Genomic DNA, 18947 nt, shown 5'->3' on the forward strand with positions numbered 1-18947 from the left:
AAATGGCAATGAAGTTCACAACAAACACGTGGGTCTGAGGAGAGGATGCCTTCACGGAGCCACTGTGGCAGGTCCAGCTCTGGAAGATAAAATAAAGGTAAGATTTCAATGGTCTCCACACTGTCCACTGCAAACAACATCTCTGTCCTCAAGTGAATGCTAGGTTGTTTGAGCAGTACTTCCCACTGCCCCTACAAAGCTAGATCTGATGCTGTACCCCGACTAGCAGTGTGAATTCACAGCTCCGGATGTCGCTATATTGCTTCCCAGCACACGAGGCACCTGCTTGACTGATTTCTTTACCCTTGTCAGTGTTCCGAATAGCTGTGCACCTATTTTAGCCAGACAAGTCAAATGCAAGTTGTTTTTCATGCAGGGTGACTGTGTACAGGAACACAGGACTGATGCATGCATGAGGCAGGGGGAAGCTGGATTTTTGGAGAGCAGACCCTTAGTATGGGGCAAAACGCTCGCCTGCGCGCTGATGCTGATTTTCTTCTTTATTGGCTGCTCCTGAGTCTGCAGCCGGAGGAATGGTCTCCTGTGGAACGGCAGCTTTAGACAATTTTATTGGCTGATGAATCTGATCTTGCCTGGCCACCTTCCAGAAACACTGACTTGCCCGAGATGAGAGTGAGAGGAAGGTTGCTCTGCCTGAGGCTGTAAAGCAATTGTTTGGAGACCAACAATACACCCATGCCTTGCTGCACGGTAAGTGTATAAAGATAGGTCCGTATAAACACATATCTATGTGTAAAGTGCTTGATAGTAGAATTGCTGACACATTAAATGTGCAGCTCCTGTGCACTGCGTCTCATTTGCTGCTTAATTATGTGAAAATGTACTTGGTAAATTGCTCGCTGTCACAAAATGCTCAATTAACTGTTGCAATGATCTAAGTTGAAACACTGCATTTGTCTCCTCCTCTGATTATTTCCTGTGCTGCAAGACTGATTTAAGCTTTTTGCCATGGGAGAGCAAAATACAGCTGACAAGATGTTGATCTTAAAATGCTTTATTCTTTTGCTAGTGGAAACTCAAAATACCAGAGCTGCTTGCTAATATTTGCTCAAGTCTTCTAAAAATTGCTGATTAATCTTGCCCTGTCTTTTTTTAAGGGTAACTTCTGTGAAGTTTGATGCTATGGATTGCATTGCAAGTTGTGCTTTGCAACAGAGCAAAAATAGGGCAGAGCTAAGTAAAATAACGTTTTTAATGTAGCCCCCAAAGTGTGTGGTGCTCAGAGTGGCAGGATACTGCATTGCACCTACATCAGTGGCAAACAGCTCTCCAGATGAACATTTCTGGAAGAGCCTCCAAAACTACTGCTACCTAAGGAATTGATGGTTGACCCGCAGCACTAGAGCAGATTGAAAGAATGCAGCTTTTTAGACTGCAGCAGCTCTGTAATATTTAAAGATGCAGCTAATCCTGAGAGCACAACGTACCTGCTGCTCCAGAAGTGATACCAGTATTCGAGGTTTCACTCTAACAGTCTGCAGTGCCCATAATAGCCAGAGTGGAGTTGGAAACTGTGACTTCTTGACAGCTTTGGGAAACCTTTTATCGCTATACTTGTTCAAAACATCTCTCTCTAATGTTTCATTGTTCTTTGTTAGGAGAGATGGGGAGGAAGTGAGGTGTCAGTGTTTTCTGCAAACGGATCCCCACTGAGCATAGTGCAGGGTCAATATAGCATCCTCAGGGCTACAACAAAGTAGTAAATTAAACTATATACAAAGTATTAAATTAACTATAGACAGACCCCAGATACTTCCTGAGCTAGAGCGTTCTGCACTCTTGGGCTGTGCTTAGCACAACTGTTGATGGCAATAATGCTTTTCTTCATTCTTCTTCCTGAGGGCCAAGGGGGAACCTGAGCAGCTTCATGATTTGCCTTGGCTGGAATAACTTTACAGTTCCATACTGGCTTGGGATGCAATGGGTTCCTTAAGGAGCCAGAAATAGATGGCAAGAGGTCAGAGTAGGAGGGCCAAGTTTTGCAGGTGGAGGAGAGATGTGCATTGATTTTCAGCTGTAGCTGCAAGGAAGTTTCCCCGTTATGCCCAAGTGAGGAGGAGGAAGGCCTTGCTTGGTGCAATTCCTAGCTCTCTTTCAGCTGCAGGAGGAAATAACCTTGTTGAAGTGGCTCCCGTGACAAGTGGAACGGCAGCACAGGAAGTCACGTAGCTCTGTTATCAGCTGCAGTTATGAGCATGAAATAGGATCTTACCTTAACGAGAAATGATGCGGCAAATGTGTTTTAGTATGACTTTGATGCAGTTGTGCCAGGTAGCACTGACAAACTTTGGTGCTGTGTCTTCTAAACGTTCATTTTATTGGCCCTGTAAAGAGTCTGAACTACTTTTTTGCTTGCTCCTGTGTTTCTGCACTACTCCTGCTCCTGTTCTTGCTGGCTGAGGCTTCTAAGGGAGCCACAGGTGGTCAACATTCATACTCATTGGATTTCAAACATCTATTCCAGAAGTTACAGGCAGTGCCATTATATGGACGATGAGGCAGTATCTGCAGGACAGAATTACCCAGTTTTATAGATGTGTTTGTGATTTCCTGTGATTTTGCTGTAGAATTTCAATTAGGCCTTCTTTCCGGTTAAGATTTACATTTAATACGTGTAGAAAACATAGTATTGACATACCAGCTCAGTACCAGTTCACCCTCCTGGAAAAGTTTTTTTGTATCTATGTCAGACGTGCATCTGTGAAGTTGCAAGCTGTGGCTGTGTTAGGTGTAATACTAAAAGGAAGGAAAAGAGCAGGATACTGTGTGTATGAAGATATGAATTCTGACAGTTTTCAGTTTAAATGAGAAGCATTTGAAAGCAACCCTTAGTAGAAATGGAGCTTTACCACTAGGCAGGATGCAACTTACCTGCAGGGGAATGCATGGTCCTCTTGTGTCTCCAAATGGCTCTTTGACACCCTGTTACTGGTATGCTGCTGGTGTTTCCGCCAAGACAGCAATTGTGCAAAAGCTATATACAGGTTGCTTGTTTATTTTTTTGAGCATTTGCAATAACTGTAGGTGCCACAACAGTTAAAATGCTGTCAAACCAAATGTAGAGGTGGCCTCATTTGGGCACCTATGGAACGGACACCCAAAGAGCGTTCCTTGTGCCAGCGCTGCACTGGTGGCCTCTGTGAGCAGTCCTCGGGAAGCGAGGGTGGCTTGGGGCCCTGTGGCAGGACGGGGGAGGAGGACCAGTCACATCAGATGCACTGCCCTTTCCTGGCCTGCCCCGCAGCTCATAGGAGTGCGAAGGCCACAACTGCAGCCAGCCTCAAAACGGCGTGGCAGATTTTTGCTGTTCTGCCGTCAGTCGTCTGATGTGGTGCTTTGCACCCCAGTTGCCTCGCCCAGCCTTGTAAGTGTGCCAGGATCCTGATCTCTCATTTTTCTTGGAGTAGATAGGAGATAAGGGCATTTCTAGCCCTTTTTCCTTGAGGGGGGAAAATGGAGGAAAGTGGAAAAATCTCAGAAGAGGAGGCAACTAAAAATACCATAAAGCTTGTGATCTTTGTTAATGGTTATATTTGCCAATTCTGTAGAAATGGATCTCAGAGAAAGTTATGATTCTTGGGCTTTTAAAAAAGTGTTTATTTGGAAATGTTTTCTTTTTAAATTAAGATGTGAGTTAAGAAAGTGGAAATACTTTTATTGTATTTTGACAGTTTAAAAATGCTTTTATGCAATGCTTTTACAATATGTTAGTTTAGAATGGGGACTTGCAAATTACAGTAGTATTTTAAAGCACTTGAAATTCAGAATGACACATAAACTGACTGCAGTGATTTTATTTTTATCTTGGTTGGTCTTGTGTTCATTTGGATATGAATCTGTATTTCTCTATATGTATAAAAGCATAATCCTTTTAACATGTATGTAAGTAAGAAGCTGGTAGGCAATGTGCTTACATATATATATCAGCATGTAGTTGAGCCATAATATGAAATATTTACTGCCAATATCTATTTGTAAACCTCACGTGCTGTGAATTCATGCTAGGAGTAGTAAGGCAAGAAACTGTTTATGCCCTGTCATAGAAATAGCCAGATCAACAATGGGAATGAAAACTGGAATATTGTTCTTCAGTTTTAATTACAGCCTGACACATGGTTCATTTTTCATTGTTAATAAATGGCCCATATGGCATCCTTTGATCACATGCTCTGCAGCTTCTGCAACAGTGAGGCACTTATTTTCAGGGAATACAGAACATAACGTTAAATTTGGGCTTTTTGAGCACAAGATTGTCTTGAGTAAGCGAATGGACACTACCAGGAGAACATACCTTATGTAGCTCAGAGTTTTCCAGTCTGAAGGTTTGATGCGTGTCGCACACACCTCAGCAGCAGGGCCAGCAACTTCCTCACGTTCCAAATCAAACTGGGTAAAACCAGGAAGGACTTTTTTTCCCCACCAGCAAATCTCATTCTTTCACAGAATGTCTGAGGATGGTTTTTCCATGGTGCACAATCCAGATTCCGGGATGCCTGGCCCTGGCATGCAGGGACAGATAAAAACTAACCAGAGAAGGGGGCAAAAGCAAAGCAAAGCTGAATTAGAATTTCTTTGTGCATGAGAACTATGCATCACAAAAAACAACCCCAACCCAACCCTCCCCCCCTACCTCCCCACACACCTCAGAATAAAGACAACCTGTTTACTTTTAATCACAATATTTATCATACCTTTTAGAAACAAAACTGAAATCCATAGCCAGGTCCCCAGCTGGAGACATTCAGGAATATCTCCATGGAAATACCATCTTGGAAAGCAAAGCTTGCTGAAGTTTGCTCATTATTATCTTCAGAGCATCGCTGTCGGGGAGAAAACAAGTGCTAGGCGACAACTAGTCTCCCTGTTTTCTACACCCACTGTCACAACAGATGGATGAGCTATAAGATCTCTCCAGAGCAGCTCGTGTCTTCCCTTACAGTGTAGCTCTTGTAGCCACTTTGATCTGAATGGGCCAGTTTTTGGGACCTTCCTGGGGTGTTTCTACCAGAAAATGATACTGATTATACACAACTCATGTTTTGAATGTAATCTTATGTGTTTACAAAGCATGCGTTTTTGTATGCTTCTGTTTCTCCAAATAGAAGACGTTTCCTCCCTCAGTTTTCTTGTGATCCTTTCAGGGGCAAGAAGATACAAGAAGGACGCAGGGAGAAGGAGAGGGGAGGAAAACCTATTGATCTCTCTTTGGAAAAGCTTTATCAATAAGATAGCAACCTACAACCACTCATAACCTGCTGCAGCACTGTCAGTCCCCCCCAGAGTAGTTTGAACTTCTGGTCTGACAGTAGCAAATACCCAGACTGCACAGACTCACTCATTGCTCCGTATAAGCAGAGATTTGTGTCCCCTTAACCTTTTGCAAATGATGGCTTAAAACCCAAGGCCCTTTTGCATGATAGCTTAAAACCCAAGGCACATGGTGCGTTTCCATACCATGCATCATTTCGTATGGGTGATGAAATGTGGCTGGCTGAGTGTGTCCAGATGGGCTTTGGTCCTTTGATGAAGAAATCATTTGAATGTGGCAATTTGTAGGAATCTAGGCTAAAATAAGCTTTCACATGGAGTGTTAGTGCAAGGCACAAAGTTGAAAAAATAATTCTCCACATATGTAACTAAATTGGAGAGGGGGAACCTTTAAAAGATTGTGTAATCATTTAAGTTACTGCTTCATGGCATCAAATATAAGGTATTTAAACCACTGTGAAAACAAGGAGTGTTGTGAACTTTCAGACAATACTGTAGTGCTAGTACATAAAATGTTCCCCCAACATACTTGATTCCTCCTTTTAGCTGACTTTTTAGGAAGAATTGTTGAGGAAAATGTTCTATCTGATGTTACATGCCTCTAATTTTCAGGCTAAACTACAGAGGGATTATATACTTGTTATTTTGGTTTCCCTTTAGAGAGTTCTGCAATGTTTCATAAATCCAGCTGACTGGTACAGGTTTTAGGGAATATGTAATTTGCCACGTGGAATATATGCTGGTCATTACCTCTGTTCTTAGAGGAAATGGCAGCTAACAAAAATCATGTCTGACAGACTGTTTCGGACTATGTGGAATGATCTGACATCTCCTCAGGTTCTTGTAAATTGCTGTGGCTCAAGACTGGGGTAAAATGTTTAAAGTTGTCAGAAGTAGCTTTAAAGCCACTGACTTTCTAACTTTGAAAAGTGATTTAGACAGGGACTTAACACTGTTGAATCCTGTAATCACCTTTGAAATGTTTTTCTAGTCTATCTTCCTTGAATGAATAGGAAGGTTTTTATTTATCGGAAGTAAAAAGTGCCTAACTTCAGCCACAAAGCACTGCTGATCATGAACTTGCTGAAGTGTTGCCTGTAAGGAGTAAAATTTGGAAGTGACTTGCTGAACTGATAGGATTGTCAGGGACAGTAATGGATAAATGCCTCAACCTTTGTAATATAAATGAGTATGTTTGAAACTAAGTATGGGGGGAAAATGCATTTGTCTAAGGAAAGGAACAGTTAACACTTGAATTATTTTTCCTTTTTCCAGAATCCATGCCAGAAACAGAAATTTCCTGAAGTAGTTCTATGTCAGCATATTAGGTTTTTGTATTAAACGATCTTGCCTGGGCTGCAAAGCAAACCTCATTCCTCTTGCCCTTATTTAATATGGTGGCCATCAAAGTTTAACATAAAAAAAAGGAAACATTTAGTCAGCCTCTTAGCCTCCTTTTGTTGTACAAGGCTCTGTGTGGGTGGAAGGACAAAGACATGATACATGAAAACGTGACTGATTTGTTTTCAAGTTTATGTCGTATGATGGCTCCAATAGATGGGCATCACACTTTTCATCAGAGTGTCACAGAAATGCGACGAAGACCCTTTATGCTGGCGATTTCTGCATGAGAGCAGTCAAGTTTGTGATATATATAGACACTCAGTGCACCAACCCAAGCTCTGCGTCGCAGGTAAGCCACATGGCTACGTCTCGACAGTTAGTCCCTACTCCATCCTGCAGTTAAGCTGCGCTGGCTTCTAGGAGGTTATTGCATCTGCATCAGGCATGTGCATTGGTGCAGTGCCTGTGTTTCAGGCTTTCCCCGAACGCTGCAGAAATGCACCAGCTGGTCCCAGGAAAATTCTTGTCTGTGTGGAGTTTTGAAAAAAGATGGTTAGATTTCTAAAAAAAAAAAAATAATAAAATGAAAAGGGCAGTAACACTGAGTAATCTGGGAGATGTCTTTCTAGCCAGGCTTTATTAATGACCATTTCCTGCCATGGTTATTTGCGTACATTTACTGATCCCAGCAGAGCTATTTTCCTTGCTCTGGTTTTGTCTCATAAAATTCCAAAGTACGGAGCTGTCACTCATGTTTGCCAGGGATGAAATGTTGGTGTGATGTCATTTAACTTTAGGCAAGGTAGCTTAATGAACACTTATGGTTTGTCTTTAATACGCAGATTTAGGATATGCAATTTTCTTTTGTAGTAACTTTCAATTTTTCTTTTACGTCTTTTCTTTGCAACTGTAGCAGTGGAAAAAGAGCTCATGTGCTCTTTAGCTGTCATATGACCATGCAGCTCCACAGAGGGACAGGGAATGCTCTGTTCAACAAAAGTCAATGTATTTGGGGCAGGAGTCAGGAAATTAACTGGGAGCCTGTTTTTTCTAAAGGCTGATTTGTGCCAACAGGGAAATTCTCATACAGTGTGAAGCAGCACTGCGCTGAGCTCAACAGAGCTACTTTGTTTGGTGGGGGTTAAAAATCTGGTCCCAAGTGTGTGTGATTCTCTCCTGCTGATGCAGTTATCACCACTGTGCCTGGGGAAGGTGTTGCCCCTGTCTCCTCCTCTCCTCTCTTTATGGCCTAGCCACCCTACAATGCACTATTTATCTGCTTGTTTTTTTGAAGCTTGTCCAAGCTTACGTGGCAAGCTGTGTTTGTGGCTGGGTGTTGTTACTTGTGTGAGCTTTGATGCCACAGGCTTGGTGGCAGTGAAAGCACAGCAGCACTGGCTTTGTCACAGCCTTACCGCCTGCAATGAGGCCCCAGGGCCTGGTTTGTCCAGCTCATCCCATGCCTTCACATACCAAGAGCGTGCTTTTGTCCCTGCAGTGTGGCATATTGAGGAGATAGGAGTTACACTGAGATGTGTTTCCCTGCCAGCAGTAGCTCACCATGCTATATTGAACTGGTTTGCTTCTTACGTATGGCAGCAGGAAAAGCCTGTCTCCATGCTGCTGCTTTTGCTCATTTTATAGTTTTAAAAGATGGTGCGTTTGACTAGCACTCCTTCTGTGTTTGTAGGTTAGACACAGCTCCCTGTGGGTCAGCTTTACGTCTTCAGCTGTAATGTAGGTCAGCTGGCTGCCGTGCAGTGTGTTCCTTATCCTTAAAAGCACAGGTCCTCACGCACAACTTCACAGTACGTTGCATTTGCTTGTCTTGTAAGAAAGCTCATTTTGCTGGTGCAGTGAGTGGTTCAGCTGCTCTTGTGACATTAGCAGTCCTGCCAGCATGGTAGCAAAATATTTTTCAGTATAGGAATTGCAGAAAGGTAATGAGAGCATTTTCTGCTGTTTCACTTGAGGGTTTTCCTTCCACTTTTTTGGTAATGAGACACTGATATCAGCCCTGTTAATGAAATTAATCACTATAGAGTGTGATAGTTGGTGAATATAAACCAAAGCAAGTCCTTCAATTTTCCTGCTGTGCTCAGGGTCTGTCTCTTCTGGTGCTAAACATACAATTTGTTCATTCCTGCATCCCAGAGAGCGCGTCAGAGGTTTGAAGTCTAGATGTGAAAGAGATTCTCACGAGCTTGCAAGGAGCCAGTTGGGTTCAATCACACTGCTGAAGGACCTGCTGTTTCCTTTATAGCACACATTTGGTTTACATATCCTTGCTTGCAGACTTTAATCTTAGATATGACACTTAATATGCTTTGAAATTTTTTTTAGCCCAATTTCCTAAGAAGCTGAGGCTTATGCAATTCTTAAGGAAAAGAAAAAGCCCCAAAACGTTTCCCAAAAAAAGACAGCACAAACCAGCCAATGGGTTCCTGAATTGTAAAATTTATTTTGAGTTAAGTTTCATGCAGAAGAAGGTGGGTGGTGTGCAGCTACCTTTGTCCATATGTGCAGGGACTCTCCAACTGTTTGTAGGATCATGACAAGGTACAGAGAAGGTGGATGGCATGGAGCTTCCTTTGTCCACAGCTGCAGGGAGATTCCAGCTGCTGGTAGGTCCATGGCAGGGTACAGACTGGGGCTCTGGATGACCTCCAGAGGTCCCTTCCAATCTCAACCATTCTGTGATTCTGTTGTCTGTGTAGTATTAGCTTTTCAGCAAAATTCAGCAGAGGGGTACAGCTCTCAAAGGTAAACAAGTTACGACAAGTGTCATAACTGAGGGGGAGGCTCTAGCATGGATGGAGACGTATGTCTTGATTGGCAGGAGTATGCTTGGACTCACCAAGTGTTCACCATCCCCCAGAGCCACTGGGGGCTGGTGATTATAGAAGGGAGTAAAAGGAGAGAAGTACATGGAAATACAAGACCTATTAGAGGTCTGTGAGGAGATAAGGAGGTGGTGCATCAATGCATGGGATGTTTCTAGACTTCAATACTTCTGCTGGCAGGACAACTTGTCTGCAGTATTTATAGAGAAGGAGATGCGGATGTGGCTGTGGTAGCTAACCAGGAAAGGAGCATGGTCCCTCTTGTGTATCTTGCATTTGTCTTCAACACAGCAAATTTGCAGAGATATCATCAAAGTGGCCAGGAAAACAAACATGGCCTGTTTGTAATATAGTAATCTCTCTATCCAAATAGGAGATAGAGTGGCAACTTTCTTAGGGCAGAATTGTCTTTTTAACAAATGGAAACTTTGCAAAAAAAAAAAAAGAATTTTTTTTTCCCCAAACTGGATTTTGTTAATGTTTGAGACTTGAAGTATTACTGTTTATTGAAATAAATCTATTTGGCTACCAGAAAGAGTAAAACAAATTCAGGAAAACATAAGAAAAGGCTTTTAAAATTTAAATGTATTGTGTTTTTTTGATAAAATATCACTGTATATTAGATTATTAAGATTATATGAGATGAAGTCAAATCCCCTTAAAAGTTGCTTGTTTCCATTGCTTCAGTAGTAGGATGGTACTTTATCTTGCTCATGAATCTTCAATTCACTGCCTTTTTTTTTTTTAAACCTCTGTCTTCTCCTCCTTGAGCACAAAACAGAAATACAAAACCCCATGTGGGAAACTGAAATCCCAAAATTCTCCTGAAAAAAAAAATCTGCTAAAGTGATGCCAATGTAATAAGTCATTTGCAGGGCCTCTTCACTTAAAAGAAAATAAATTCTTAAGCGCATCCTTAAGATCAGTCTCACCTGTTACCAGGCTGTCCTTCCTGGAAGATACTCAAACTAAGACCAATAGCTAAACTTTTGAAAAAAGCAACCTCAGACTTTGGGGCAGAATTTTGCCTGGCACCATTCAGTGGGGTGCTGCCAAAGCCAGCTGAGTTCACCACCCAGTGGGTCACCAGCCCCATGAGCAGGTATCAGTGACATTCGTTGATCGCTTACAAAGACAGGTGCCATTCAAGCTTCATTTGACTGTAAGTAAATACGTGATGCTTGCAGAGAAGTTACCATTCTCCTGTGGCAGAAAATCAGGCAATTTGGAACTTTAAGCAATTTTCTTGCACAAAATTGCAGGAGAATAAAATAGAGCTTCATAATGGAAATGGTGTAGCATTAAATAGAGACTGCCTGTTGCCTCCCCATAAGAAACAAAAGATATTTTGTATCTGACAGTATATGTAAAACTAGTATATTTTTTTCCTAATTTCCCTAACCATAAATAGTAAATCTTCAAGAGTAACTCTTTATATCTTAGCAGCCATTTCCGGCTGGGGAAGGAAGCATTGCTGGTCCGATGTTAGAGCACTGCCTCAAGAAAATGAGGGGAAAAATCTGATCAAGGGCCAATGGCTGAGAATATATTACTAGTGTGGAGGTGTGTCAGGCTGCCCAACCCGCAGTGGAAAGCAGAAGCAAGCCTGTCCAGCTTGGCCCTGGGTCTCCCATCAAAAAATCACTGACAGGATATGTTGCAGCTTTCTTGCTTTGACACTTCTTACACTGCCAGCCAGGGATTTGCTTTTCCCTCTGCCCCTCATGGTGCAGCAGGATGTGGTTTGCCAAGTTCATCAGCTTCCTCTGGAAATGGCATTTCTAGCCTGGCCATGGCTGGATGCAGAATAAGATTCATCTGAGCTGAAATGACTGGAGACAGGTTTTTGCATCTTCAGGGAGAGTCCCATATACTGACCTTGGCCCAGCCTGCATCAGCTGGATCACATCCCCAAAATCTCTAGGGTAGAGAGGAAAATGGCACTCCTCTGGAGAAAGACTGACTGGTTTTGCATGCACAAGCATCAGCCAGGTGCAACACAAGAGTTGTGCAGTGGCTGTTCAAACCCTCATGAGCAATGACGTGTCAGGGGTGTCTTCCCTTGAAAGGCTCTGCAGAAAAATATTCCTCTAAAAATGCTTGGCTGGAAACACATCTGCTATTGTAATCTACCCATTAGATGTGAACTAGACTTCATTAGGAGTTTTCATGGGTCTGAGCAGATTCAGGGCAGCAATCAGACTGTGACCTAACCAAATATGTCTCTTCTTGTACTCCTGCAGTAACTACCCAAAGCTGATTTGCTCTCATTGTAGGAGTCTATTTGGGCAGCAGTGAGGATGGGTAGGGAGCAGACATTCAGTGAGCAGCAGAAACGAGAAGGCTGCTATAACATTCTTGAATGGTGATGAGGAAGGTACATGAGCTTTTATTGCTACTGCAAAGACATGCATGTGGCAGGAATTGGGAGGGGGGAGGATCTGCCCGCTTTGCTGTCAGCTGAGGGTCAGGCTGCCAGCAACGAATGCTAGCAGAGACTGTTTTAAATCAGACTGTGGCAAGGTTTTGGGGATGGAGGGAGTGTGCTTTTAGAGCCAGGGCAGTGACCTGGAAGGAAGCAGCAAAAGCTCTGCCAACACTGGCAGCAGATGACATGTGGGTCAGAGGCGGCACGAAGCAGAAGACAGTTGCTAGGGCAGGGCTGCCTGGCTTGGCTGGAGGTGGGCGCAGGAAGCAAACTCTCTATGTCTCTATGTGGCCACGTCTCTCTGCTATGGATGTAAGAGGAGGGGAGGAGGGAGTCTCCTTGGGCATTCAAACCAGGCAAGCTGAAGCACAGGGAGGGAAGTCAGGTGCAGCTGGTTTTTGGAGCCTTCTCACCAAAGACCGCAGTTTGGGAAGGACAGTGGTGAGTGGCTTGCGAACTGTCTGTCTTTCCTCCTGCCAGTTGTGCCAGGAGAAACTCCTTTCCCATGCCACCTGACTGCAGCCTGTGGATACCAGCAGCATGAGAGAATGCCAGGGACACCTGAACTGCTTCCCCATGGCTTTTTCTGAGTACCAGAAGCAGTGTAACTGCCTTAGCTCAGCCCCAAACCTGGGCTAATTTAGCCTGCCTTGCAACAAGACTAACTTAGTTAGGTGGGAAGCAGTGTCTGGAGGCTGTGCTGCTGTTTGCACTTGACTTACCCCAGCTGTCTCTGCCCAGCACCGCACCCTGCTGCAGAGACCTCTTATCAGAGCTGACAGCATGTCAGAGGCTTTGCTGTCTGGCAGTCAGCACTGGCAGTGGAGGATAAGCAGATAAACATAATCTTTACATGAAAGAGGGTAATCAATCACTGGAACAACTTACCAGTGCTGCTTGTCGTTTCTTCACCACTTACAGTTGCTAAATCAAGATGATGTATGTTTTTTAAAATATAAAATACATATGTATGAGTGAGTTCAGTGACATCTTCTCCCTCGTTCCAAACAAGGAGCCAGACTGTGATCACAGTGATCTTTTCTGGCCTTGTAAAAATGACTCTATACATAATTTATAGATTTATAATGAATATTAGAAGTATATTATTAATCTTCTCTTGAAATATATTTGCTCTTATATCTGGATTCTTCTTCTGATACACAACTACGTTTAATAACAAGTTAGTTCTTCATAGCTAGTTAATGTGACCTTCATTTATTCTGGCATAAAACAACTAACATTTTTCCAAGTATTTCGTGATCTCCTTGTAGAATTAAGTATGGAAGGCTGAAGTGAAGTCTCAGAGTCCAGAACTGCTGAAGAACTGAGGACCCAATGTGAAAAAAAATTGTCTCCTTAATATTAGCAGAGTTGAGCGTGATCAAGCATGAATTTTAGTAAGATCAAGATTTATGCAAATTAGGAGACTTTGAATATGGGGCCAAAATCCACTGAACAGACTGGAGGAGCTTTGGTGAAAAGGTTTCACCATATTTCAGGCCCATTAGATCTCATTTCCATACACCTGGTCATTGCTCCCAGCTGTGGCAATCAGCAGAAACAGTTCTTTTTAAAGATGATAGGCGGTACTTTGCTAGGAGGTATCTATGCGTAGGTAACTAGAGGTTGCAAGGAGGTAGCTCGCCAGGGCTGCTCAGAGTACAGTTGGATCTGGGGTTTCTGGCCCTCTGGTGTGCTCAGCTGCTGCTTTTCCAAATACCTCAGCAGATCTGGGATTTGGACTGGGCTTCTCTTTGGAGGGGACTAACACTGGAAGTGGGGCTGCCCGCGGTGCTAGCACGCCCTGCAAAAGGAGCAGGAGGGCCAAAGGCATCAACCGTTGAGACTAGGCAAGGTATCGCAAGCCAGGAGCACACTTCTGCATGGCCTTGGCTCTGCTGTATTTGTAGTCAAGGAAGTTTATAAACCCCTTGTTTATGGTTAAGTGTGATGTCTTGTTAGTGACTGCCTCATGGAAGACAGTCCAGTTGTATCCCAAAGTAAAATACCTTTCTCAGGAGCTCTGCAAATTAAATTAGTACTTTACTTTAGACTTTTTTCCAGTGGTTGCCAATTCCTTGGAGATGCTTTGCTTTATTAACAAGAGTGTGTGCGCTCTGCCAGAAGCTGAGAAGAAATAGGTTACCAATTTCCAGAGGACAGGACTACAAAAGCCTTTGCAGCCACTAAGGTATAGTTTAAAGCTTTTCTGCCTGAGCTGTGCAGGTGCTGTGCTTGCCAGCTTGGCTCCTGGCCTAAGAATGTCAAACATCAGCACTCACACACTGATTTTTTGCCTTGTGGTTTCCTGGTGCGTCCATAGAGGGAACACACCACTCTGTTGTGCTCCGATATTGGTCCTAGTAAAGGTCCAAATATGCAAATTCAGATCTACTGTCAGCTTTTTGCAAAAACTCTTACAAACTCACTAAACTGAATTGTCAAGTTCTATAAACATGAATTATTCTACTGAAATGTTTTCCAATTACTTCAGGGTTTATGCCAGACATAGATAAAGCCGGCAATACAGTGAAGTAAATTCAGAGAAATGGAGTTCAGTTGTTTGTAATTTGTGCAACAGAGCCCTTCTCTTCTATCGAACAAAAGACAATCCACTCCTCAGTTGTTTCTAGACATGCCCAGAGGCACTAATATTTTTGCAGCTTGATTTTTAGCTTCTTTTCAGCTCATATTCCCTTTGTTTTGAAGAACAATGTATCCTTAGCTTTGTCTTTTAAACTTGCAACCCTCTTCTCTGCCCTCACTAGAAACATTTTTATTAGGTTATATTTGGCAGTATCATAGTTTACAAACTTCATTTTGGTAGGCTGCAATCTCAACACTAGTGTGACGATGTGTGCTCCATGGCCCTGAATGCAAGGATAGCTGGTCCCAGTTCATAGCAATTTGGAGACTGCAACCGAGATACTGGCTGCTCATGAAAGAGAGGACCCTGCCAAGGAGGTTTTATCGCTGATTGTTCTTGGTCCCTTCCTTTGGTCAGGACTGAAGAGCTGGCAGTGGGGGAAGGTCCTGGATCAGGTAGTATGGGGAAGAGGGAAAAACTCTACCATGATCCCTTTCAGGAATACCTAGGCAGTCCTCATCTCTTCTCAGATTACTGTTTTAGAGACTAAATTTTGCTATATCTGTGGGTTAACACTGGGGTAAGAATTAATTTATTTATCTGTTATTCATTGTGTTAAAGGAAAAGCCAGCTTTATCTCCTTTCTGTAATTGTTTTAAGGATGCTGAAGAAGCCTTTGGCATAAGGGGGACGATTTTCCAAAGAAATACAAAGTCAAGTCATGTACCTGGCTACTTCTCAGCTGGCTGTCATTCTGTGCAGCAAGGTGCCAAGTAGTGTTGTCTAGTGCCTTGCTATTAAAAAAAGGCAATCAAACTAGTTTCTGAGTGCTCCTCTTTTGAGGAGCTGCTTTAAACCCCTTCAGTTAACCAGAGTTTTCTTGTCGAGATGTGAAATCTGATGAACCTCCGCATAAAAGCCTTAAGATCCAGGATATAATGGTATCTTTTAGTGTGGTTTGTTGCAGACCAAATTAGATCAGTGGAGGAAGCCCAGCTCTCTTTCTTACAGCACTCCCTTAAAGATCATTGATTTTACACTTGAATATAATGAACATAACATTCTCAAAATCTTTGGCTTTAATGTAAATGTTCTCCCGTTGAGGTCAATCATAAAATGATCTTCATTTCCGTAAAAACAAATCTAAAATGCCATGTCAGAAAAGCCTTCCAGGCAAATTCTCACCTTACAGAAGTTATTTTACCTTGTCAAACTAACTGAGAGACTTTTTGATCTGACTTGGATTCCTGTTTGGTAGGAATTTCCCAATATTCTATGGAGAGTGAGCATTTGCAGAGGACAAATCTTCGTACCCATCAGTGATCCTCTTTTAAAAACAGGAGTAACTACACGGTGAAGATCTGCGTTACTGTGCACTGACTGGGGCGATTACACCAATGACTAGATGGCTACAGTTGCCTGGAGTTCACTCCAAATGTTTATTTTTTACCACGTATGCTTAGGTCTTATAAAAAGAGTTCAACTTAATCAGTCTTTCCCTGTTAAAATGTGTGTATATACAGTTGCAGTTCATACTAGTGATGAATTTAATTTAAAAGAACTCAGGTTACCATTCTTTAAAAGCCTTCACCTTGATCACCTTGATTGTGGCCGATTTTCTAGGCAATGAAAGCAAATGATCCTGTTATTTCTGTTTACCTTTCCCTCACATATCGCCTTCATTACTCAGATATTTTTCTCCTCGCTTTTGTTTGTTTGCTTTCTCATCTGTGCTCCCAGAAGGCTGTAAGCTCTTGCAAGGCAGTGCTGGTTTAAAGCTTAGTGAAATCGTGTCTCAGACATGTTTGTCTCAAAGACCCATGCTGCAGTGTTGTGACTCTCCCTGGTGCTAGTGGGAGTCATGCACCTCAAGTCTTGCATGCCATTTTGAAAATATTGGAGCAGATTTAGTCTTTTAAGGCATATTGTACTTCCTTCATTTCTTGGATGATTTCCATTTCTGAACAATGTGCTAATTTCTGTGCATTTAAACCACTTGCCGTGGAGAGCAGCAGAAGGAAGCAATTTCCTGTAGTTACTCTGTCATTTCCATTCTAGTTAGGGCTAGAATTGGGTGAATCTTGCTCAGCAAAAAAATGCAAATTGAAAATCAGCAAAACACTGCAAATTTTTGTTGATTTTGCAATTCAGAGAAGGGAAAAAGAAAAAAGCTTTGTCTCGATATACCTCAAATCTTCTTGAACAGTATAACCTTTTTTATCAGGCCTTATTAACTTTAAGTTTCCTGTAGACCTGAGTAATTTTCTCTGATCAAGACATGTTGGTTTTCAGTCTTCTTGCTTTTTTATTCATCTGCTCTGCATGGGAGACCCATTATGACTTTGGTGAAAGCTAAGGCTAAATCTGCATGATACAGCATTGTGCTGTATAAAGATAGCAAGCCTGTTCTGCACAGGGTACCCCAAGAAGTCATACAGCCATGATGAATTATGCTGGTATATCCTGGTTTTAGCTGGGTTGGCAGGAAAGCTGTTTTGCTGGTAGATATTATACTGCAAGACGAATTTGCTGTCTTCTGGCTAAAATGCAGCTCCCTGCCTCAGTACTACTGTAGCCCTTGTGAAATAGCCAACATGACTCAGAAAGGCTCAGGCTTCATCCTGGAACAACTTCCACAGACAGGCAGTCAGCCCTCAAAGACACACACTGATGTGCATACAGCCACTGCTAATTTGGGCACAGTAAGTATCGTCCTGACACATCTGTTGGCTTTGCCACTCTTTCTGAAGCACAAGAGGACTGCAATGTCTGTAATGGGCAGTGTTTCTAACAGGCAAATCAAATGTTTCAGGCCTGCAGAAAAACTAGTCATATCCACTTCTCGGTACTAAAATTTCTATATAATCCTGAACTGAAAAAAAAATTACATGAAGGCGTAGTTCTGGAAATATATCTGGAAGTAGGCTCCAAGGGGAAGATTCTTTAAGGTTATTTTTCTTCTTATAATTAGATACCTGAGGAAGGAGAAAAATCTCTCTGCGGGAGTATAAAGTGCTTACCAGTTAATGAAGTCGAATCAATAACAGGAATGTTAAGTGACTACATTGTGTTCTCCATTAATTCACTTTGCACTTATTTATCTTGCAGCCTCTTAAAAGAGGTGGTGATTGAAAAGCCATCTCTCTTGAAAGCATAAGGATTTATTCTTGAAGAGTGTCTACTGTTAACAGTCCCATGTGACAACCATCTAATTGTATCGCTGGTAGCACTGGGGTCTCACTTATCTTTTTCTAGTAATTCTGAGGTTTAGTTACATTAGCTTCTATTTGTACTCGTCAATCTCTTTGGGGTTGGAACAATATTCCCTCTCTAAAAAGCTCTTTCAGGGAGAAAAGGACCATAGGGAAAATGAGAGCTCTGTATTGTGGGGAGACATTTGTCTCAGTCCTAAGGCTGGCACAAAGCTTACAAATTTCCTAAACTCTCCCTTTAAGCCTTCCCAACAGGGCCCTGACTCTGAATGCTTCCAGGTGTGGGTTCCCTGTGCAGGGATGTGTTTCACTGCATAGGGCATTTCTAGAAGATGTGTCTATAAGAAAAGTCAGAAGTATTCATGTGCAAAAGTAGCACATTCCCTGTTTGTTTGTTGAGTTCTATTTTGGTATTTTTTTTAATCTTACCCCCAAAATCTTCTGGAACTCAGGCGTGATATCTCTAGACATGAGACGACAAAATTGCTATGAAGACGCTGACTTAAAATGAGCTGTGATGGTGATCATGGCTAGCCTGATGCCCAACAGAAATGTCTGGTAAAGATAAGAAAGGAACACAATTTACCAGGTAGAAGGCAGCATCTTAACCAGAAAGCATTGCTCTCTTTTATTTCCAGCACCTGAGCAGCCCTCACTCTGGCCACATATTGGGCCCAGCCCTCAACTGGTAGCTGAGGGATGGGCATTTTCTTCCTCTTTGCTAAGTGAGCACTGAGCTCAGGGTGAGCGATAGCCCCTAGAGTACCTTCCTAGTAAAGATCTTGGGTGCATTGCAGGCTTCGGAGAGCAAAGCTTTGTCCAGATTTCGTGCTAAGAATTTCTGGAGTGTTTCTGATGGCTTGTCTCCTGTATTTTTTATTCTATTTCTCTGCAGAGCTTTGTACTAGACTATACAGGATCCAGAAAAGGTTAAGCACAGCATTTTTTCCCCTCTTGGGCCAGGACCCGCAGGCAGTTTTCCTTAACACTTATTGAAACCTTTCAGCTTCAACAGCTCCACATGTGCCTGTGCTGAACCAGAAGTGCCAAACAAATTTTTTACAGGTGGATAAATGAGGTGCCTGAGTGTTTGCACATGTGCCCAGTTTACTGCAACCCACACTGTAAGGTATCAGCTTGAGCCGCAGGCCCTTGTCCTATGCAAGAAAGTGAGGTAGAATAAATGAGTGCAAAGCAGAATGCTCCTGAGATAGATTTATTTTAGCTAGCTGGAGATCAAGTAG

General features: G+C 42.6%; 1 protein-coding gene across 1 annotated transcript in view; it reads left to right on the plus strand.

Moving 5' to 3' along the window:
* Positions 1-512: 512 nt before the first annotated feature.
* Positions 513-18947, plus strand: part of OSBPL5 (oxysterol binding protein like 5) — a 193791-nt gene continuing 175356 nt past the window's right edge. The window contains exon 1 of the mRNA XM_086748051.1: positions 513-711. Coding sequence (XP_086604177.1) covers positions 697-711 — 15 coding nt within the window. The 5' untranslated portion in view covers positions 513-696. The remainder of the gene's footprint in view (positions 712-18947) is intronic.

This window comes from Chlamydotis macqueenii, chromosome 5 (genome assembly GCF_036417535.1).
Source record: "Chlamydotis macqueenii isolate bChlMac1 chromosome 5, bChlMac1.mat, whole genome shotgun sequence".
Taxonomy (NCBI): Eukaryota; Metazoa; Chordata; class Aves; order Otidiformes; family Otididae; genus Chlamydotis; species Chlamydotis macqueenii.